This window comes from Equus quagga, chromosome 17, assembly GCF_021613505.1.
Source record: "Equus quagga isolate Etosha38 chromosome 17, UCLA_HA_Equagga_1.0, whole genome shotgun sequence".
Taxonomy (NCBI): domain Eukaryota; kingdom Metazoa; phylum Chordata; class Mammalia; order Perissodactyla; family Equidae; genus Equus; species Equus quagga.
The window spans coordinates 58,137,045-58,160,521 of record NC_060283.1 but is presented as its reverse complement, the minus strand read 5'-3'; the positions used below and the strand labels follow the sequence as shown (position 1 = coordinate 58,160,521).

General features: G+C 36.1%; 1 protein-coding gene across 2 annotated transcripts; it reads right to left on the bottom strand.

Annotated features, from left to right (window-relative positions):
- Window positions 1-267: 267 nt before the first annotated feature.
- Window positions 268-22,846, bottom strand: MYL1 (myosin light chain 1). 2 transcript variants are annotated; one of them, XM_046645015.1, is made up of 7 exons: window positions 22,569-22,846; window positions 10,358-10,385; window positions 6,253-6,396; window positions 4,008-4,181; window positions 3,474-3,551; window positions 1,139-1,181; window positions 268-580 (listed from the first exon to the last, which is right to left on the bottom strand). In XM_046645015.1, the coding sequence occupies exons 1-6, from the start codon at window positions 22,698-22,700 to the stop codon at window positions 1,153-1,155; spliced, it is 585 nt and encodes a 194-aa protein (XP_046500971.1). In that variant the 5' UTR covers window positions 22,701-22,846; the 3' UTR covers window positions 268-580; window positions 1,139-1,152. The 2 variants fall into 2 exon arrangements, with proteins under 2 accessions (XP_046500971.1, XP_046500972.1); XM_046645016.1 differs by lacking the exons at window positions 10,358-10,385; window positions 22,569-22,846 and adding exons at window positions 10,640-10,664; window positions 11,416-11,538.
- Window positions 22,847-23,477: the final 631 nt, after the last annotated feature.

Here is a 23,477-nt window from a genome sequence, read left to right as displayed (position 1 = left end):
CACAATGATTTACACAAAACTGAAGAAACTTGCTTTCGTCTTAAATTCCCTGGACAGTCTCAGATCCTATCTGAATTTCCTCGGTTCTCTATTTCACTTTTTCAATAATACATGATTATCATTATTATCCAATTTATTACTGCTATGCAGACTGTAATGGTTTTAAAGTTTATAATTCATCAATATTCTGTACATTAGCAAAAGAATTGAGGTTTTAAACATTATTTTCTCTAAGCAAGAAGACAAAAACACAAGGCAAGCTGCACATTCCAGACTGACCAAAATTATTTATTGATTCATTATTTTAAGGATGTTCATTGACCCATGGTGGAAAATAAGGAGTGGTGCGCGGATTTGAGATTGTTGGTGTTTTCTCCATCTTGTCTAGAGCAGGAGACACTTGGTTCATGTAGCATCAATACACTTCAGAGAGATATGTAAGGTATATAAAAACTCAGGGAGTCCTTCAGTCTAGAATAGTTAACATTGTTTTTCTGAATGATGGTAAACAGATCTGGACAGTTGGTCGTGGGTGTTATTAAAATGAGTTTCCAGCCAGTCTTCCTAAACAACGCTTGATCTGAAAAGGAAAAGGGAAACAAGGTAGATGTGGATTGCATCTTCTCAGAAAGGAAACTGGGGAGGAAGCAATGTGAATGTAAAAGAAGAGAAGGCACTAAATGAACCAGCACTTCCAAGGTAAGCCATTTCCTAGTTGTCAAAACCTGGTTGCAACTCCTTAACTGTGGACTGTGAAAACACGGTTTTCTAGAACAGTAATTGTTAAAAACTGTGTCAGTTGTTCAAAGAACTTAGGCCCATGCTTTTATTAGTGTTATGTTCCAACTAAATTAATTAACTAGTCTCTGGCTTGTTGAATTTCCCCTATATAATTACAGTGCAGGCAAAGGCAGGGTTTATAGATGGAACCTCAGAAGTTTTTGCTTATACATTTATACAAAAATGCTCCATTTCTAAAAAAACCCATTCCAAACAGTTGATGTTTTCTGGTTAATACAAACAACACTTGCTTAAGAACCAATATTAATTATATCCACAGAATATAAAGTGAGGCTGTTAAATTTTTTAAAAACACATCGAGAAAGTCTTATATAGTAAAGAGGGAACAGACACATACCTTGAGAGCTCCTTTTAGATAGACATGATGTGCTTGACAAAAGCTGTAGGAACAATACAGACAGTTTAGAGTAAGAAAACAGTCAAATTTAATAAAAGAGAGGTTTAGCAAGTTAGTCGAATCCTAATTATTCCTAGCTATAACACTAGAGTTTATTTTTTTAAGATGTGTACAGCCCACTGTTCTTAATGCTGGATTTGTGGCCTTTCCCCTGATTTTGTAAATTTAATTTTTTTAGTAAGTGACACATTTGCCTTGTTAAAATGTTTTTCTTTAGAATGTGAAGGAGTTTATAACAAAAAAATGTTCCTTCACTACTGTCTCCCAGGTATCTACTTCCTCTTTTTCTGGCTAAGTTGGTGAAGCTTGTATGCATGTATAAGAAAATACAAATAAATGTTTCTAAATACCTTTTTTACACAAATGGCGGCATATTCTATAAACTCTTTGCACTAGCTTTCTTCCCTTAATTGTATGTCTTGGAGATATTACTATAACTGTAAACAAGAGTGCCATTCTTTTTTAGGGCTGTGGGGAATTTCGTTGTGGAGATGTACTGGAATCTATATGATGCATTCTACATTGATGGACATTAAGTTGTTCAAAGATTTGGCTACTATGAACAAGACGGTAGTGAAAACCATGTATCCACAGCTTCACCTGAGTGCAAGTGCATCTAAAGACGACATCCCTTGAGGAAGATTTGCTGGAATTAACAGTACCACATCATCACCTAGGGATTTTAATGATTTACATTCCCAACAGGTATACATGAGCTCACCTGTTTCCACTCTCCTCAACCCAAAGTGTGGTCAAACTTTTAATCTTTGGCAATCAACTTATTGAAAAACAGTATTTCAGTGTAGTGTTAATCTACATTTCTTTCTATCATTAGTGAAATTTAGCATATATGTTCATATATATTTTAATTCCTTTTTCATGAATTGTCTGTTCATGTACTTATTAACCTTTCTATTGGGTTTATGACATTGTAGTATTGTTTTACTAGGGAAATGAGCTCTTTTTGATATTGATTGCAAATTTTTTTCTGGTTCGCCCTTGTCTTTGACTTTGCTTCTAGTGGCTTTTGCCACGTAGATTTAAAAAAAAAATGATGTGGTTGAATTTGTCAAAGTTGTAATGCCCTCTTGGATTTATATTATTAGTGTTAGAAAGGCCTTCCCATTCCACAAGTTGTAAAATAATTCTTCCATGGCTTTTATGCTTATAGCTTTTACATTTAAATTTTTGACCCATTTGAAATTTATCCTGATATAAGATCCAGATCTGACTTTATTTTCAGGGTGACTATCCACTTGTCCAAACAACATTTACTGAATGATTCTTCTTTATGTAATGTATTTATGGCAATAGCCAAATGCAAAACTTTGTTTATAGGAAAAAAGTGAAATTTAGTCCAGTTTGTTGGTGAAGATATGCTAGCTGGGTGCTTTCCTTTTCTCTTGTCCTCTTCTGTTTCCTCCCATCCCCTCTAGTACCATCTTGCTCTCTCCTCTCCTCTTCTTTCCACCTCCCTTCCCTCCCCTCTTCCCTTCTCTGTGCTTTTTTCTTATTTTTTCCCAAGTTGGTAAGACTTCATAAGTCTCCATTTACATCAAAGCTATCAACATAGGTCTATTGAAATGTAGCTAGGTTAGTCTTTTGGGGGGATAGATAAGTTTCTCAATTTTATTGGAAACTTTCAAATTTACAAATTATATGCAACTTTATTTCACATCTTTATTTTGTGTAGTGTATTGCTTTACAGACCCTCTGAGTGAAGCTGCTATAAATTGGTAGCAGGAAACAGATAATTGGCTACTGTGAGATGACTTTGATTTAAGCAAGAACACTAGACAAGGAAAAGAACGAAATTTTAGCACCAGACCTGCCATTAATGATGTGACCTTCGCTACGAAACTAAACCTCTTTGGCCCTCAGTTTCCTCATTTTCATAATTGCTTGCTTTTACTGTAAAGGATTTTGAGAACTCTCCAACCTTAATATTCTATTAAATTCTATTCTGACACAAATCCTGTCTATCTTACAGAGATGTTATGAAGATTTAACAAGGAAAAACACAGGTGAAAACACATTTTAAACTGAATAACAATGCACAGGTGTGCTAAAACCCACTGGAATAAATCTTACTTATATAGTCAGATTCTCACGGGCTATCTTTTTAGAGGTATTATGTAACTGATAATAAACGGCATGAGTATGGTTCAATAAAGGGGGTCGAGAAAAAGAAGTTATTTTAAGCTCAAAAGGAGTCCATCATCAACCCAATCAGTTAAGAGGTGCTGTGTGACCACCAGAGCTCATGGGCTTGTACCTTCATAGTTGATGCAGCCATTGGAGTCTTCTTGACCTGCCATCAGGGCTTCCACTTCTTCCTCCTTCATCTTTTCACCTGATGAAACAAAATTCTTTGTTCAGAAAGAAGGTCAGAGGACATTTGTAAAGTTCCAGCATAAGTAATCAGTTTTGGGCTTCTGGAAACCAGTGACTAAGCTCTTGGAGGATACGGACCAAACTCTTCCTATTCCTTTGGCACTTAGTAGGTTGTCAATTAACTGGTTTTGACTGAATTAATTAAATGCGTATTATACCTGATCATGCAAACTCTATCCTATAAGAACTACAATGCTATACTTTACTTATTCATTATCAGTAATTTGAGTTACCATCTCTCCAAACAAACTCATTGACACTGAGGCCAGTTGAAATGCTCATTGACTTTTAAGCATTCTTTCTCCTTGTTCCTCTGTAGTCTTTTCCTCTGTGTATATTGGTTATAACATGATTCCTCTTAGTTATGCTCTTTCCTATATGTTCTATTAGGTCCCGTGAGATAAATTCTCCTTACCCAGTGTGGCTAAGACATGACGGAGTTCAGCACCCATGACTGTGCCATTGCCTTCTTTGTCAAAGACACGCAGACCCTCAACAAAGTCTTCATAGCTGCCCTGGTCCTTGTTGTTGGAAATAGCTTGCAGCATGGGCAGGAACTGTTCAAATTCAATTTTCTTGGCGTTCATCTCTAGAAGAAATTGCAATTTGGAGAGCTATTAGTACTATAAAATGCCATCTTTGAGTCACAAGTTAAACTTGAAAGTTCATTCTAGATGATCTGAAAAATCTTCCTATAGCTTAAATTTCAGTTGGTAAATTGCTGATGACAAAAAGTTGGTAGTAGAAATAGCATGAGCTCTGGGGTCCTAGTGCTTCTGCTTTAATTCCCAATCCACCATTCATAAGCAAGTGATCACTGGCAGATTTCCTAACTTCTTTGTGCCTCAACTTTTTCGTCTGTGAGATAGAGATGCCTCATAGTATCGGTGTGAGCATTAAATAAGATAATACATGCAAAGTTCATTACAATACCTGGACAAACTGAGTGCTTAGTAAGTGTTAGCTACTATTTTATTGGTATTGTCAATTTAATATTTTTTATAAATACCAGGGAATCAATATAAAAATACGCTGATATAATAAATCCATTAGCATATAAATATAGTAAAACTTACCTGAACTTTAATATCTATTCCACCTTTGTCCTGAGCTTTTATAGGGCCTTCATTTTTTAAAAATTTTAAGTAATTTAAAAAATTAGCCTATGGAGAGAGTGTGTGCATCAAAGACTTTGTGATCTCCTGACATCTTTCCAGTTTAGAGGCCTGGAGATGATGAGACTTTCTTTAGTATCTTCTGAGAAGGTAAATAGCTTTCACAGCAAAAGTACCAAACACACTAGCCAGATGTATGCAGGTGGATAAGGGTAGGGGCCCCTGACATCAAAATTCCCTTTTACTCATCTTCCTTATAGAATAGAAATCTAGGACACTGAGTAATATTAAAAAGATTAAATTTGAATGCTGAATAAATGAGCATTTACCTAATAATTCCATTAAAGATAGATGTTTGATAAGTTAGAAAATGGCATGTAAAAAACAAGATTTGGCTTATTGCTCTCTTATGTAATCTTATGCTCTCAGCTACTTTTTGCGTGATTTACCTAGAAATTTTCCTCCAAAGAAAATGAAGTTTGAGGAATATTCCAGCAGACTGATTTAGAGGGAGGAGTCCTTAAAATTGAGATTTTTTTCTTTTGTTACAAAGGACAATATTCTTTTCAATTATCAAGAAAAAAAGAGATTATTTACCCTCTCTTCCTTTTTTTCTTTATGTCAAAGATAAACAGCCTAAATATCTACTTGAAAAGACTTCAGTTTTGTCTTGCCTCTTTTGTTCAGGGTGGTATTTTTCAAAAGGCTATTATGCTTTGCCATGAACGGTTAGGATTAAAAAAAATATCCTGGTCCAGACTAATGACTGGATCACTGTGTCGAGCAAATGAATTCTGCAATTTTGCCACTTACGTATCTCGCTGACTTCTGTCCCAGGATTTACCTTGGGGGACTGAATGCAGATTTTGGCTTAGACTTTTCAATCTTTTTGTAACTCTTTGGAAATAGAAAATCCTCTTATTAAGATGTCATCCTGTCTGTTCCTTATTATGATAGCTGAGTTTCTTTTAAGAGGGTCGCAGCAGCAGGGAATCAAAAGACAGAGTGCTGGACGAAGTCAGCGGGGATCTGCAGTCTTCTGAAAACACTGTGATTTCCACAACTTTGATCAGAGGAGAGCTCTGGAAGTGTGCCATTGTAACTTACATAGAGTTGTTTACACAGTGCATAGTGTTGGAGCCACACTTAACATCTTTGTCAAAAAAGGCAAAATGTATTTTTGCTTTTGAAGGTTTGAAAAAGATATGCAGATTTGAATCTTATTTCATTTCATTAACCTTTAAATTATGAGCATTAGACAGGATGATGATGATGCTAGCATTAGATATTATTTCCTTTCATTAGCATGGAATTTTATCATGCTTGCAAATTCTCAAAGGAAGGTTAGTTTATGAGGGAAAAAACTGAGACTCTAAATGGCCAAGAGGAATGCTTACCCTCAGGAGCAAATTAAGTCACATTCTGTAGAACTTATTTCTTAATAAATCTCTCTCTTTCTCTTACACACACACACACACACACACACACACACACACACACACACAAACACACACTTCCAAACTTCTTGGAACAACATATGGTTACCTTCATTGCTGGGGTTTCCCAGAACCTTCTTGATTTCTGCATTGGTGGGATTTGTGCCCAGAGCCCGCAGGACATCACCAACCTGGTTTAAGGTGATCTTGCAGTCACCTGTCCTGTCAAACAGGAGAAACGCCTCCTTGAATTCTGCAAGAAGCAATAAGAATTAGGGTTCTTTTTTCTACTTCAGATCTGTAGATCAAGCCTAACTTCATCAAGGATCCAGTTCAAACTCTCCTCTATTTTATAACTTTGCCAACCACTTAAGTTGTTATCTTTGGACTCTCCCTTTTCCTAGATCAAACAATTGTTGGCAAACTGTTTTGACATTTCTATTTGAGACTATTTTAAAGCAGGATTTCCAATTTCAAGTCACGTAGTATTATTAATCAGATATGGAGATTTGAGCTCCTAGTAATGTTTATTCATATTTTCTTCATCTGCCTGGGAAACAAGACCGGGTTAAGAAATTCTGAGGTCTTGAGAAATCTTAAGTATTCCTCATATAATTTCTTATATAATTAACAAAGTTAATAAAATTTCAAGAAAGCGAATTTTCCATTGGAGTTGTGTTATGTGAAGTTAACTCAAACTTCTCAAATTATATAGAAAAACCTCCTCTTGAAGAACAAATTTCCTAGACTCTCCCCTTAACAACTTTTCTTCAGGAGTAACTTCATTTTTCAGAAAAAAAATTTAGAAAGATGAGACAAAGCTCTAAGTTCTATAGTGGCATTTAACCACTCAGTGTGTGACTCTGACAGGCTCCTAGTATCATTGGTCCAGAAGGAGAAATGTTTGTTTGGGTCTATCGCTGTGGTAAACTCTTTAAACTTCACTCTTTTTTCAGATAATACATATGACATGTTGCTATATTAGCTTTAGAATTTAAGTACACATTTTTTAATCAAAATTTTATGAAAATATCTGCAGATTCACATGCAATTTTTAGAAAAAATACAGAGTGATCTCTTAAATATTACATCCACTTTACCCCAATAGTAACATTTTGAAAAATTATAGTATATGTCCTAACGCAACCAGGATATTCACATTGATAGACTTCACCAATTTTACTCACATTGCCCTAGTTTTACCTGTACTCGTGTGTGTATGTAAGCACATATTTTTAAAGTGTTGTCTATTTTTATCACAATCACTCTGTTGCTTATTTTCCCAAATTTTCTCATTCTCTTTTGATAAGACTGGTTTTGCCTTTCAGAATTACAGTAACAATGACTTAAGAAGTGTACACCAAAAGGACAGAAAGGGGTGGTACTACAGATTTGAGGGCCAGCAACGACGTTTTGATTGAACTTTCAAAGCTAAGGAAAATTTTGGGGGAACCCAAAAGTGCCAATGGCAACTTGTTGGACTTAATACCAACAACACTCAAAAATCCATCTGTGAATGAACTGGTGGAGGTGAAAGCATTCTTTTTAGGCCATTAATGGCCTCAGATCAAAAGATGCTATCTAGATTGATTACTCAGCAAAATATCCTATTTTATTGTCCCTCTATCCCCTCATCTAAGATTGTACCAGACAGTATATTCATAACCATCTTTAGATCATGTTACCATTTGTTGCTAAAATTTCCCCCTCAAATTCTGTGCAATTTGACTATTACAGATCATTTGTCTATCTAAAAACCATGCTGCAGGCACTTTGGGATCATTAGTCAAATATTATTTTTCATCTTTCTAAGGGACATGTGAAACTAAACTATTCTTGTTACTGCCTCCACACTTTCATGCACAGATTGCTTAGAGGGCTCCCTGTGACCCTGCTCAGATACTGATATTGGAATAGGATTTTTATGAGCTGTAATAAAATCTCTCTGACATTAGCCCCTTTGTTGATTTGAAGGCCAAGGCCAGAAAGATTGCTCTCTTTCTTCCCAATTTTTTAAGGATTAGTTATTCTGTTGAAGAGTCTAGAACGTGGGTTTGTAAACTCCTGCCTAGGGGCTGGACACCTGTTTTTGTAAATAAAGTTTGATTGGAATACGGCCATGCCTATTTATGTATGTCTTATCTATGCTGTTTTGACACCTCAACGAGAGAGCTGTTTTTAGATACTGGACTTCCATAAAGCCATATGTACTGTCATATTACTATTTGTACCTTTAAGAAAAAATTTGCCAGCTCTTGGTCTAGAACGATAGTGTTCTAGAACTTTCTGTGATGATCAAAATGTTCTATATCTGGGCTGCCCAAAATGGTAGCTACTAGCCAGCTGTGGCTCTTGAGCACTGAAATATGACTCGTGTAACTCAGAAAATAGGTTTTTAAATGTATTTATTTTTAATTAATTAAAGTTTAAATTTAAATAGCCACATGTGGCTAGTGGTAACTCTACTGAACAGCACAGGACTTAGACCTTTAGAATGCTGTAATTTTCTCTTTGCTTCTTCTTTATCTTTTCTTTTCTCCAAACTTGTGATACAGTTAAAGACAGCAGCCATGAGCAAAACTCTTTAGTCATGGAACAAGGAAGCCAACAAAGGGAGTCTTCACTCATTCTGAAAGTACAGGATGTCCATTATCTCTAAAATGTTTGCATTTGCTTTCCCGGCGCAAGAGAAAACCAGGACACCACACCAATGTCTACTGAACCTCTACCTGGAAAACCCATTTCATACACTGGAGTAACAGGTTTAACACTCAACAGGAAGTCCTTCTGTCGATGCAAGGGTTTTGAAGTCTTCTATTGCTCGGTCCTACCATGGTTTGGCAGTCAAAATGACACCGTAAGTTAGATAACTGACAGGACTGGGAGGCAGGAGCTGATTACGTGGCAGCATCACTAGATAAAAATGCACTTAAATCAAACAAATTTTAGAGAATCATCAACTGTTTTCAATAAGAAAAAATAGTCCTGTGTAGTATAATTTCAAATAGTCTTGAGTTCTGAGTTATCGGATCATCTAATCTGTCTACACGAGGCCATCATCCATGATGTAGATACATGTGAGTCTGTACTACAGCAAATGTCCTTTTTTCTTAATTGATGTCTGAACATGAGATATTCCAGACACTGAAATAGACTGAGAAATGTGCAATCCTTTAGGTAGAGAACTGAGTATTTGAATAGGTCCTTATTAATCACTTATAATTATAATTATTTGTATATTATATATCATAGCATATATAATATATACATACTTATTATTATGACAAATATTCTAATTTGTACCATATCATACAACTAAATTTTTTCGCACCCTCCCTCCTATAGATGGTTCAGTGTATTTGAATATGTGGCACTTTCACTTCATAAAACATTCTTCCCTCCACTTGTAGTGAAAGAACAAAGTCCTGTGGGGCACGAGATCTCTTGGATTCAAAGATCCAAAGGAAAAAAGTGGAAGTGTCAGGGAAACTATTCAGATTCTCTTAAATATTAAGAGTTTGAGGTCTTCTGGTTAGTAATTGTATTTATGAAATAAATGTCTAATTCATTTAAACTAATGCCAGATTTTGATCTTGTCACTAAGTTTTTGGGTCCTTGAGCAAGTCCCATAACCTCTCTGGGAGCCTTTCTTACATCTCTAAGATGGATCACGGGACACCTAATGTTCCTTCCACAGTTTTATGATAAATTACTTTCCTCCCTCTTTGTCTCTGAATTCACTTTTAGTCTATATCCACTTCACCTGCTATTTCTCTCAAGTCACTATGACGCCCACTGAAGTTGTGTAGATTTGGTAATTAGACAATTTCATAATCCATTTTATTTTCCAAATTGAACAATTCAGACCTGCCAAATCTCTCTTTAGGAATTTGATTAGCAAATTAGCCATCTGAAATCTAGATCCTTTTTTTGAGTGTATATATATATATAAATATATATATATATATTTCAGTGAATATGTATATATCAGAGAAATCATATATCTATCAGTGAATACAAGGACGTATTTGTGGTGTTTATCTTTTGTTTGCTTAAACCTTTGATTACTGATTATAATCAAGAGGTTCAGGTGGAGAGCATTTATAGTTGGAGTGACAACACCGGTGGGGATAATTAAGAGCACTAATCTCGTTCCAAGGGAGTTGGCTTTCTTACACACCATCTTTATGAGTGTGCACATATTAACAACTTACCATCCTGCTGATGCTGAGAGAACTCGATCTGTTAGAAAGAAATTAACCACAAAGAATATTTTAACCAAAAAAAGTCCTGATTTTTAAGTGTATCCAAGCTCATTTCCTGAGTCGTCTTCCAAGCAAGCTGCAGAAGTAAGCCTACTTTTCAGACAGAGTTCAGGGATAGCTTGGACACTGACAGGTTGAGCCACACAGCAACGTGCCTTGGAACTAAGTGATATTTCAGACGCTAGGCAGTGCTCTGCCTACATCTGGAGTAGCAAAGCTCAGTTCACTTACCAGCAATCTGGTCAGCACTGAAGGACTGCAGAGGCGAGAGAGAGGGAGAAAGAAAGAAACAACTAGTACTCTTTCAAATGCATTGACAGAAGAATGAGTACTCTCTGCTCTGAGATTTTTAGGAAGCCATGTAAGTGTCACAGAATAAGAAGGTTGTCTTAGGACACTTTTGAATCTAGGAAAAATAAAAAGCTATTGCAAAAGATAGTTAGGGAACATCTCTCTGTATCTTAACAAATGAATCAATGATTTAACAAGTGCTAAGGCAAATACTTCCTTGAATAATATCATCATTTGCAGTGTATTTAAGATGTCTAACATAGATACACTGTATTAAGAAGTACAGATACGCTGCATTAAAAAGATCACCTTAAATTTTTCTTCTGTTCAGCCACCACATTTTACCCAAGGCATCGGAAGTAGTTCACTTATTTTTAGATATTAGTATCATTGAATTGTTTTTTAAAGTATAATATTTTGCTATAGTTGCAGGTTTCTAAATTTAGATATAATAAAGCTTATGTGATAGAGCAAAAGTTGGTGAAGCATAAAGTACTGCTTTGGGAGTAGGATGTATTTTTCCAGTTGGCATAATAGCTCAAATTGGTCTCTTCCATCCTCAACCCACCTCAAAAAACCAAAAGTAGACTCCACAGATTCACACCGAATATGTTCTCTGCTCAATTCTACTCCTCATCTGCCTTTCTTCTCAATAAGATCATATCCACTATTTACATCTGCCCATAAATGACAAATAGTTTTCTCATAGGACCCACCATGATGAGCTGCTGGGCTGCGACACAGAGGCGCTGCTGAAGAGTGAGCTGAGGGCTGCTCCAGTTCCTGAGTGGGCACCTCCCTTGCTGAGGCTGCCTTTTATTTCTGGAGAAGCTGTGACCTCACAGCTAGCATCAGGTTTCAGACAGAAGCGGTCTCTCCCCTTGGAGAGTTCTTTAGCTTTCTTAGGGCAAAGAGAAGGAGGGCTCTGCACCCTGAGGGCTATTTTTAGGAAAGCAGAACCTAGGCCTGGACTGCCATAGTGAGACTGAGACCGTCAGTACTTTTATGGCCTTTATCCCAGAGATGTTCTCCTGGAGTGTCTTCCTTTAAGAAGCTTCTCATTTGTTCAGTGGCGGGGGAGCTTAGGATTTCTCCAAGTGCTGGGCCTGACCCCTTCTCTGGGTGAATTACGGACTTTGAAAACTTCAAGTCAGCTAGTTTTGGTCTTAATGAAACTTACAGGGTGGGACTGGTTTGGGGTTTCAAATGGCAACTGCTATAGAAGGAACACTTCTGAAGCTTTACCCTTCATGGTAAAGTCCAGAGGACTTGGAAAGGCCATGCACGTTCTGCGTGTTTCTTAGGGCTCACCCAAGTGATAATCGGTCAGTTCTTGAAATCTCCAATTAAAGGCCACTCTTCTGCAAGTTGTATTCTCAGGAGCAGAGGGCTTATCTAAGCCAGGATGGTTTAATCTCCATTTTCGCCATTCTCCTCAGTTTTCTTACATTAGGGGTGGGTATTCTCCTTTCTCTCTGTCATCTTTGTGGCAACTGACTAGTCATATGTTTTTAATTTAAAAAAATTAGGTTCTTCTATGAAGGAGAATGGATAGACCATTTTTACATTCTTTTTCTCTCCTTCTATACATATTCTTTTAAAATTTAAAAGTCTTGTGTAAGTTTACTAGAGTCTTACTAGAATGTGTTGATTACTAAAATCTTACTAGAACGTGCTGATTGTGTTTCTGCTGTATCAAACATTTTATGGCTCAGTCTCCAGACTGAGAACTGAAGGAACCCAAAGCAGGGGCTGTGGAATGCAAAGTTGTGCCTTAGAAATTTAAACTATAACTTTGGTTTTCTTGGCAGCTTACCTGAAAATAGGGGCAGCTCCCTTCCTAGCATGGTCCTGGGAAAAGATCGGTCCTAGGGTGTCCACTGAAGACTACACGTTCTTCAGTTTTCTACACATTTAAAGCAGTTAACAGGCAGAAAGTATGCTGGAGATAAGTGCTAACTTAAGTACTGTTTCAGTAACTGTTTTTGAGGTAATGGTCACAAAAAGCATGAAGTCTTCCCCTGCAAGACAGACATATACTTTGCAGCTTTCCCTCAAGCCATTTGGGAAGAAATCAACATTTAAATGCATATCACTTTTTGCCCAACGTTTACAAGTAGTGAAAAAATTATCACAGAGTCTTGAGTCCCCAAATGAGGACTGAAAATATAATTTAAAAATATTAGTATGTAGTTTCACAAATGGATTGATATTTTGAGAAGTTGTTTGGAAATATAAGTTAATAGAAAAATTTAAAATGCTTTGAATCATTAGAGGAAAATGAAAGGGAGAGACAAAGGTGGAAATTTGTAACCATTGATAATTGCTTAATTTGGAGTCTCATGATTTTTGGTGCACAGCTTAAAACCATTAAGATGACCACATTTCTTTGTGTTCTTTTTAGTCTTGTAATTATATTTATGTATTGTCATTAAATTTGAATTGTCTTATGATTATATTGAGAACCAGCATATATCTTTAATAGAGTTAATGACTATAAATAATACAAATTGAGCTCATCAAAATTGCCCTCTATAATGCTCATTTTCAAATATTTTTCTTTCTGAGTAGAAAAATTGGTTCTTGAATACATATAAACTGCAGTCAATTTGCATAAAATCTGTTGAGTAAACTGGAAAGTCATTTTAAAAGATGTATTATGGTATGAATAAGTTATTTCTAATCACTGGGATGTTATGTAAAGGCTTATTATTACTGAAATAGAAGTGGTAGGTAGTTGTCAAACTATTTCATTCTAGTTTTTCTCTATATCTTTATCACAGAGAGAATGAGAATTTAGATTTTTTTTGGTATCTATAGAATCAGTAATCAGTTAAGCAAGTGATTGACAACAGTAGAGCAGGCTACAATCTAGTCTAGTGCAGAGAATAAACTATAGTTTAAAAGTTAAAAGACTTAGATGCTCTGCTCACAGAATAAATAGGAAATGCTATTTGCTCTCTGGTATCCTCTTACCGATGACAACAACTTTCTCTTGCATCTCTTCCTTGGTGTTATAATGAAGTAATCAGCCCTTTGAACAGAGGCATGCTATAAATACAAAATGTCGGCTGATTTTGGACTTAGTCTGCTATGTCATCATTTGGTTTGTTTTAAAAGTTAGATGGAAGTCTCTTTGATCTGGAACGCTCTCCTCTCATTTCTGCTTTTTAGAAATTAACTAGTCTTCAAAGCTCTAATAAAATCTCCTCTTCTTGAAAGAACCTTTTCTGTCTATCTACCTAGCTCCTTTCTCCCACTGAAAGAAGTTTGACCTTCCGGACTCTAAACTTCTGGGAAGCACAGGCCATTGCTGACAACCTCTGTCCATGGTGTGAGCCGAGTGCAGGCCCACCCCACTCTCCCTCCTGGAGCACAGCCCTGCCTTATACTGTGCACTCTGTGAGAGTCCTACTCTAGCCTCTACCTTGCCTATGTTGGATGCTCAACACATTTTCATTAAATTAAAATCATTAGAACATGTGGATAGTAAGTTCCTCTTTCAAACATAATTTCCTCCTCTAGAATCTTATATTCCCTGAGGGGAGAAACTTCTTCAGTTCCTTCAAAGAGCTGACATTCTAAAGGAGGTGCATACATTCTCCGTCGATGCTGCATCTCTGGCACCTAGAACTGCCAAGCACATAGTAGGCACGCTCATTTTGAATTATTGATGTGTGTGTGCTTATATTTCCAGAGCCTTTCCTTAGACTTTATATATAAGTTTACAATCAGGACTTCTAATTTGCCAAAGCTCAATTTGTTTTTTTTAAAGGTTTTCCCATCTTAGCCTACATACTTAACTTAGCCTGTTAGTAAAATAACTACATTCTACATTTTTATGACTCATGTACTATTTGTACTGGATGTACATAAGTAGTAGTCTACAAGGTACTGGTACTAAAAGATTTTCATTGCATTGTTTACAGATCTTTTCTCACTTTGAGAAACATTTTTTTAATAGTAATCATGAGATTTGGCTAAATAATTAAAGATGATATAAAGTTGCTGGTATATAGAAGGAATTGATTTGTAGGAAAAATATCAAAATGCATTTAATCAAACTAGGCTCTGGAATTGATGTATCTTAAGCTTTAGCAAAATAAGAAGAGCTACAATTAAAGATGATTTGGGAGATATGTGATGTTGAATGCTGAGGGAAAAAGCCCTTCGAAGGAACACAGAGTACAGTCTTTAAAGAACATCATCGTCCCTGAGAAATATAATGGGGTTAATGACTGGTGAGGCTGAGTAAAGACGTTAATCTAACCAGGGCCAGTTTTCAATCGAGAAAACATTGCTGCGTGTCCTCCAGTTTAATGCCTGCAGAGGGGCCAAAGACTCAATGTATGCAAACTCTAAGGAAAACTTAACTTTAATTTTCATTCCAATCTCAACAGAGTTACTAGGAATCACCATAAAAAACTAGTGGAAGTACAATCTTGGAACTCTGAGAGTTTTGTGCTTTGGAATAACCCACTTAATTGAAAAGAAATAAATGTTTTTCATTGCATTTTTTTACCTCAACAAAGGATATACTTAAGCTGGTGACTATAATATGGTATAAAAAGAAGAAATTAAGAACAATGAGAACACAGTACCAGCCCAGGTTGTCTAATATAAGAGAAAATAAATGACTATATTGGCTAAATTGATCTGAACAGAAGAGGGAATCAGTGATTCTCTGCCCAGGAGGTATAGCCTAGTCGAGTGAATGCAGTCATATTAGAGCAAAGGCTGAATTATTAAAATAACTCAGTTCAGACCTACAAGAACTAACAGAGAGTGCTAAGTGAAGTTTAATAAAAATTTAAAAATATGACTTAAGTCTACCCTTCAAATTTCTCATCAGATTTCCCATGGTTAGTAACTGATAAATAAATTTAAGATTTCTTGAGAGTTGTACCTTCTCTACTTCGTGCATTTGTTTGCATGTAATTTACCAAAAATCCAAGTTGTGGGCTGGCCTGGTGGCACAGCAGTTAAGTTCGCACGTTCCACTTCTCAGGGGCCTCGGGTTTGCCGGTTCGAATCCCAAGTGCGGACATGGCACCGCTTGGCACGCCATGCTGCGGTAGGCACCCCACATATAAAGTAGAGGAAGATGGGCACGGATGTTAGCTCAGGGTCAGGCTTCCTCAGCAAAAAGAGGAGGACTGGCAGTAGTTAGCTCAGGGCTAATCTTCCTCAAAAAAAAAAAAAAATCCAAGTTGTAGTTCTGTTCCTTCCTTCTTTTTATTTTTCAAATATGAACGCTAGAAAATTTCCTTGTGTGTGCATTTTAAGAAAGAGTAAGTATCTTATTTTTCCTATTTATCTAGAACAAAAGTTCCTTTTGTGACAACAGGGACAAATGAATAATGGCATTCATATTTTAGAGATTTCAAGTCTTTTGATATGTTGGAAAGGGAACTCAATGGGGATTGAAGCATTCAGAATTCTGGTCTGGCTCCTGTAAGAAATCATGTCTTCTGATTAAATAACTTCTCTCATCTAAGTAATAGCTCCTTCAAATATAAAATATTATACTGCATGACTTCTAGGGTTGCTTATGGTTCTACAAGGTTGTGAGTTTTCCATCGTTTTGTCAGTAGAATCTACCTCAACTCACTTTTTTCTGATGGCAAAGGGCAGGGTGCCTAAGAATTCAATAAGCAGTATTATTTTGAAGTTGTTTAGATAAAGAGGAGTTGAACAAAATATAATTCCATAAGACCATGTTCAAGTGTGTTGAGGGTGTTATAAACAGGGGAAAGTATGCCCTTGGGCACTCACTTGGTCCAGAGACTCACTCACCACCGTGAAGGAAGAGCATAAAGTGGAATATGATGTGGTTTTATATTTAGGGAAAATTTTCCTCTGTGACTTCAACTCACTATTATTAATTTATGACTAGAATAGCAAAGATTTATCATCCATATAATTTAAATTTTACCTAGTATAATGGAAGCCATTACTACTTTGTATATTGCGATTTTTGCCTTCCCAATTCTGATTTGAGGTGAGAAGCAGACTGTGGAAATTGATCTAGAAGCAAACTATAGAAGATCCTATTTTCCTACAAAAAGTATTTCAGTCTGAAAAGAAGCAGGGGAAAGTGTAATATCAGCAGACTAAATATAATCCTTTCCACAATTTCCATGAGTCAGATGGTTTAATGCTGGGTAATTATGAAACGACTTCTAAAGACAACTTGCCAGGGGGTTCATTTGCAGCACTAAAATGTCGAGAGGCTAAATTTGGCACTGTCACTTTGTGGTCTCCTTGTCTTGCAAAGATTTCATTATCTTTAAAATTAAAAGTGCTATTCACTTTAATTGGTGACCATATCTATTCCTTTCCGAACTGCATTTTACTTTGCAAAGACATTATCCAGTTTTCCAGCATATAATTCAAAATATAATTTTAGAGACAGTTACAGAATGCCCTTTACTATTTTCCTCCTCTGTTCCACCTGTTCTCTTTTTTTACCGCTATGATGTTTGAAAGTGGACACTTGATACTGATACCTAGTGACAGTCTCAAATAATTTTTGATTTGTTCCTGAGGTTATATTCACACTGCAAATGGAATAATACTGCAATTGGTTGACATTATAGGTGTACTAAAAACTAATTTGTATTCTTGAAAGGCTAGAATAAAAAGAGACAAACTTTTAAAACTATATAAAGAAAACTTAGAAACAACTTATAAATGTTTTCACCCATTCCTTTTAATTAGAAGTGGACCATATGTGTTCTTTTTCTAGTTCTTTTCCTTAAACTAGTTAAGGTTAAGATTTGATCATTATACATGTGGCATTATATTTGCTATTTATTTGTAAACAAAATAGAGATGACATACCAACCTCAGAATAATTAGCCTAATGGCAAAATTTGGAGGTCTGGTTTGATACTTGTAAGTTTAATTAAACAAAAACAAAATTACTTTAAAATTCAATGGATTTCATTACATTTTAACAGCATTTTTTAATACTTTGGTGAAGTTTACCTTTTCCTAGCTTCATTGAGATGTAGTTGACAAACATTGTGTAAGTTTAAGGTGGACAATGTGATGATTTGATATATGTATACACAGTGATGCATCGCTTAACGACAGGGATACATTCTGAGAAATGTGTCGTTAGGCAATTTCCTCATTGTGCAAACATAATAGAGTCACTTACACAAACCTAGATGGCATCGCCTACCTCACACCTAGGCTGTGTGGTACTAATCTTATGGGACTACCATTGTGTATGCGGTCTGTCATTGACTGAAATGTTATGTGGCGCATGACTATCATGAAGTGATTACCACAATAAGGTTAATTAACACATCACCTCAAAAAGTTATCTTCTTTTTCTTTGTGGTGAGAACTTCTAAGATCTACTCTTGTAGCAACTTTCAGTGTACAAGACTTAGTATTGTTAACTACAGTCACCGTGCTGTATATTTGATCCCTAGGACTTACTCATCTTATAACTGGAAGTTGGTATCCTCTGACCACTTTCCATCATTTCCCCTGGCAACTACCAATCTACTCACAACAGCGCGTTTATAATATCCATGTTCCATTTATACCTTTTTACAGATTGCTGGAGCAAAGTGACTAGGAGTCTTTCTAGGTCCCTAATATTCTACTTTCCATCTGTAAAAGAGAACACGCAACTGTCAGCAACAGGTGCTAAGAGAGGAGGAAAATGTGAAGAACACAACAGTAATTAACGACTAAGGTCAAAAGTCTTGGTGAACTTGCTCTGATGTGTGCTTGTCACCCCCTCTTCTGGCTACACAGGGCTGTGCAGAGCAATACAAGAACCATGCTGCCTCACACCCTTAGGAGCAAAGAACGTTCCTTTAAACATTGTTAGAAACAGCAACTTACTCTTTACAGACAGGAGGCAGTTTAGGATATGGTTGACACAGTTGATTCTGGATTTGCCTGCCAGGTTAAATCCTAGCTCCATCACTTACTAGTGATTCAATCATGGACATAACACTGAACGTCATTTAGGTTCAGTTTCTTTTCTTGCAAAATGAGGCTAAAAACAAGCTCAGTGTAATGTTTTGAGGACTAAATAAGATAATATGCCACAGAGTAAATTCACAATGAATATTGCTTGCTATATTGCAAAGAACTTTATAATTTTCAAAACCTTTCATGGGCCTTGACCTCATTTGATTTTCTTAACAATTCTTCTAAGTAGGACTGGGTTTGTATTAGCTTTGTTAGAAGTGAGGAAAAAAGAATTTATAGATTAACCAAAACAATCCTATACCTGGACCAGAACAAGTCAGGTGTTGCCATGTATACATAATATTTGCCTCCACTGAATACCCTTCAGTAAATAGATATATTTGGGAATACTAGATTTCCACTTTACCCATTAAATTGAGAGTTTAAATCTTCCAAAGTATGTGGTCAATTGTTGCTGTGGGATTTGTTACCGTGAGTTTCTGTCAATGCATTCTGTACCTTTCCCGCTTTTTGTAATATCGCCCGCAGTAGCTACTCAGGGATGACCTGATTGAGTGGTGAATACAATGAGAATTAAAACTTAAGCAGCACAATGAGAAACATGATTCAAAGTCCCATCACAGCAATCTTGACATATCAGCTAAGGCATGCATCATGCAAAAAATTCACTTACACCTTGAAGATCTTTTTAAAATCCAGGCACACGGTCATCTCATTACTTACTAACTTCTGGTATTTCCCTTGGTGCGGTTTTGGGCAACCAGTGTTAATTCTTGTGTTTGCACCTATAACCACACTCATGGTGGGTTTTAATTCCTACACTTGAGATCCTGTCGGGTAGTGTTCTTTTAGTCTGGGTATTGCAGCTCAAAGTCTCAGGTCTCTGAAAGCAAAGGGCACTTAGAACCACTCAGAACAGGAACTTTAGTGTTCAAATATCAACAATATTTGTGTCTTTGAAAAGAACACTTATAGAAAATCCATGGAAATGAGACATCAGGTAAGCATTCCCTCAGAGAATATCAAAGGTTTTTATATCAGAACAGCTGAAGAAATGTTCTAAACAAATAACCAACAAACCAGGAAATCAAATTGGGAAGCACATTTAAGAAACTGATAAAACTAATTAATCTATCCAAGATTGTTCAGAATTTATGGGGAGTTAAATATACGGCTATTAAACATGGTATATTATTAGATGGAACATAGGCAATATCTGTGAACAGTTTTGAGGCATTAAATATGACTATTGCTCTGACTATAGTACTACACAAAGATAGTTACACTTAAACTTCAGCATTACTCAGTCTAAAGGACAGCTAGATTTCTAATCTTATATGATTTATGAAAGAAAGTTTAAAATCCAATTAAGTTTTGTTCTTTATCGAGTTTTCAGAAAGTTAATGAACACATATAACAGCTCTATTAATTTCTTTAAAGTTCATTTTCTCTGCTTGAAAAAAGTTTATAACTTATATGAGGTAATATATCTAGAAACATAATTAAGAGATTAAAAGCATCATGATATGAAATGTTTTAATGTACATTTTAATTAGCCCTGTTACCTACTGGGATGGAATTAAATTTTATAAAGTTCTCAAGTTGCATCACATTCTTTGGCTATAATACTATAAAATATGCACTGATTTCACGTTGATGAACGCAAATCATTGAAGGTATTTAAATTTCTTTACTAAAATAAGTTAGTTTCAATTCTGTTCTTTTCTTTTTTTCTCTTTCTATTAGGAATGGGCTCTCTGAATGAAAGGTAAAGATTAATTTCCTTCTGTTTCTTCGAGATTCATTTGATTTCTCCTTTTTGGTTTGTGTCCCATACCGGGATCCATAGCTCTCCTTCTGCAATGAAATAGTGGAGTGTATCTCATCTTTACGGAGGCTCTCTAAGAGTATTTCCTTCTTTAGCTTAGTTGTACCAGCTTGTACTGGTATTAATTCAACATATAGATGGAAGGAGAAACCAATTTTCAAGATTCAGAAAAGCGGAACTTCTCTGTTGACTGTGAGTAAGTAATTGATTTAATTTCTGGATGAAAAAAGTGATGTTTTGTCTTTCCTTGGAGACTTCTCACCTGCCAAACTAAATTTTTATTTATTTACTTATTCTTACATGATTCCTCAGGGAAGACAATTAATGCCTGTTTTCATTGGTAGGACACTTCTTTTTCTTCTTAAGACATTGCTTTTTCCTTTCCAGATGCTTGTAGTCCCAGATACAAAGAGATGATGTTGTCTTATAAATCATAATAAATAGAAAGAGGAACAGCTTTGACACTGATTTATATCTCTAATGTTAGTATGAGTGGAGAGTCAAAGAATAGAAACAACCAGAATTATTGGAGGGCTGGGATCACGCTCGTTGTATAATGCAATCAGCATGCATCTATAAAGATACATTAATTAGGGTTGCTGGAGATGAAAAACTTGGTTTCCTCTTAATGAATTGTATGCATGCAGTTCTCAAGGTAGAAAAACATTTATTAGAAGATCTGACAGGCATTTCTTCTCCTGAGTGGATATTTATCAAGAATAGTTCCAAACCAATATTGATTCTATGACCAACTTTTTTCAAATACGACTTCAGCTACCTAAAACTCAAAACAAAATATTTATGATGATCTACTCCTACTTTGAAACATAAAATGTCATATTTAACTGGAATGCTGTGAAAATTATGAATATATTTATTTAATTTCATCACTTATATCTAACGGTAATCTAATGCAATATTTATGTCAGGAATATTTTTAAAAAGCTACAAGCATACTAAGACAGCCAATAAAATATTTGTAGGTCAGCTTTGTCATTGCCAGTAAATAGTGTTAAGTTAGCAAAATTCAGTTTTATTACGTACAGAACATTTGTCTGAAGTGAAAAGATCACCTCATGGGCATTTTTACCCATTAGTTTTCCATATAAGGCAGGGTTGTTGAGATGAAGATTTTCAAACTGTCCTTTAGGCCAATGAGAGGCCAGGGAGTGAGAAGAAGGTTCACGTGTGATGGGTCACGTCACTGAGGGGAACAGGCACACTCAGTGCGTCACTTTTCCAAAAGCAGATAATCTTTCGGCAGCTGAGAACCTTGATCACAGCAAAGTGTTGACACAAAAATCAATCACATTCTCCTTAGTTCAAGATCAGTATGCAAGAGCTCAAAGACATAGCTAAAAGCCACATAACCAACAAGTTTTACCATATTTTTTCGGTTAGTGTCATTTAGAAGCAACTCACATATTCTGAATTAAATACTGCATATAAATAAACAAGATGACAGTTATAGTCACTGAAACGCTTGAGTGCTTAATTGTCTGCACTGAGATCTCATTTACTGCTGTATCAAATTTTATCGAGCAAAGCTGAAGGGGGAAGTAACTTGAATTGCAAAATCTTCTCTTTTTCAGATGAAATAAAGCAGCTGTTGAATAAATACATCCAGGACAACTGGGTCATCAGCTGCTTTTAAACCTCTGGAAACAGGTAGGGGCTCAAACTTTCCTTTCGATGTAGCTTTGAGGTGAGGGAGCCAGTTTCCACGGAGACTTTATTAAAAACAACACTGGTTTAAGTATTTCTAAAACATCTTTATAGTTACACACTTTGTACTTATATACTTTCCCCCTAAATTGCACTTTGACAATTCAGGGAAAAAAGGAAACTAGAGAACAAAAATAGAGTAAAATATAAGTTCCACATACAAGAGCATACTCAGTAATTTTACTGAAATTATATGCTAGAGTTTATTTTCTAATCAGAACTCTCTTCTCTCCAAATCTACGAGTTCATTTAGTATTGCTGTTCCTCTCAATGAAAAACAGACTTCTTTACAAGTTTCTAGAGTCCCCTCCTGTTGAAAGACGTTTCAGTGACCAAACAATTCACCTGTTTAGTTACCTTAATGGCAGAGAGGTCAATTTTCTCTTCTTTGGGTTTGGCTGGAGCAGGTGCAGGTGCAGGTGCAGGGGCCGGGGCAGGGGCTGGGGCAGCAGCCGCCGCTGGTTTCTTCACGTCCTTCTTTGGTGCCATTTTGTTTAAAAGGATGGGTTAAAAAAAGAGAAGGAGCACCTCCAAAAGAACCTGTCAAAATGATTTTTGGAAGAGGAGTGGTGGTTCGGTTGATCCACAGCCCAGTGTCTTGAAGGTGGACCCAGACTGTTAAATGGTATAAGGGCATGCATATATATTTCACTTAGTGCCTAACAGAATCTTGACACATGCGGCTGGATTGGACAGTTCACTAGTCAAGGGGGATGGCATTCCGGCTCAGACTATAAATGGAATCTAAAGGGTCAGGGCTTCATCAATTTTTTTAAACTCCTGTTGCTATTTTTTTCCCCCACCCCATATATAAAAGAGAAAGAAATAGAATAAAGCCAGCTTCAGATCCTTTGGTGACAGTAACAGAGATTGACTGACACTTTTTCTTGGTAGAATTACAATTCTGTTGAAGTTGTAAATCTTTTTTTTCCATGCCTAAGAAACTTTACTAAAGGATTTGATTTCAACCTGGAATTTTGGCAGTGAGAGTCACCAGCTTCCATCCAGCTCCTTTGCTCAAGCTCTTCCCACCCTTGCCATAATTTGCAAGAAAATGTTGGTCAGCAAAGAGGTGCTGGTGTTTAAAAATAAAAAGCAGACGTATAAGGAAAGCCCGTCAAGTCTTAAAGTGGCTGTCCTTCTAGGGAGCACAAGCTCTGGCTCTCTCTCTCTTTTTCAATTGTAGTGAACTGTATGTTAAACAAAACTAATTTAAAACTACTTCCTGTAACTTAATTCTCTTTCTATAATTTAGAAAAATATAAA

Excerpts from the sequence above, each read along its gene's own strand:
- MYL1 (XM_046645015.1), bottom strand. The coding sequence starts at position 22,700 with ATGGCACCAAAGAAGGACGTGAAGAAACCAGCGGCGGCTGCTGCCCCA. Across the intron at positions 6,397-10,357 it reads CTCTCAGCATCAGCAGGATG|AATTCAAGGAGGCGTTTCTC; the intron begins GTAAGTTGTTAA and ends TGCTTCTTGCAG. Across the intron at positions 3,552-4,007 it reads TCATGTCTTAGCCACACTGG|GTGAAAAGATGAAGGAGGAA; the intron begins GTAAGGAGAATT and ends TTGTTTCATCAG.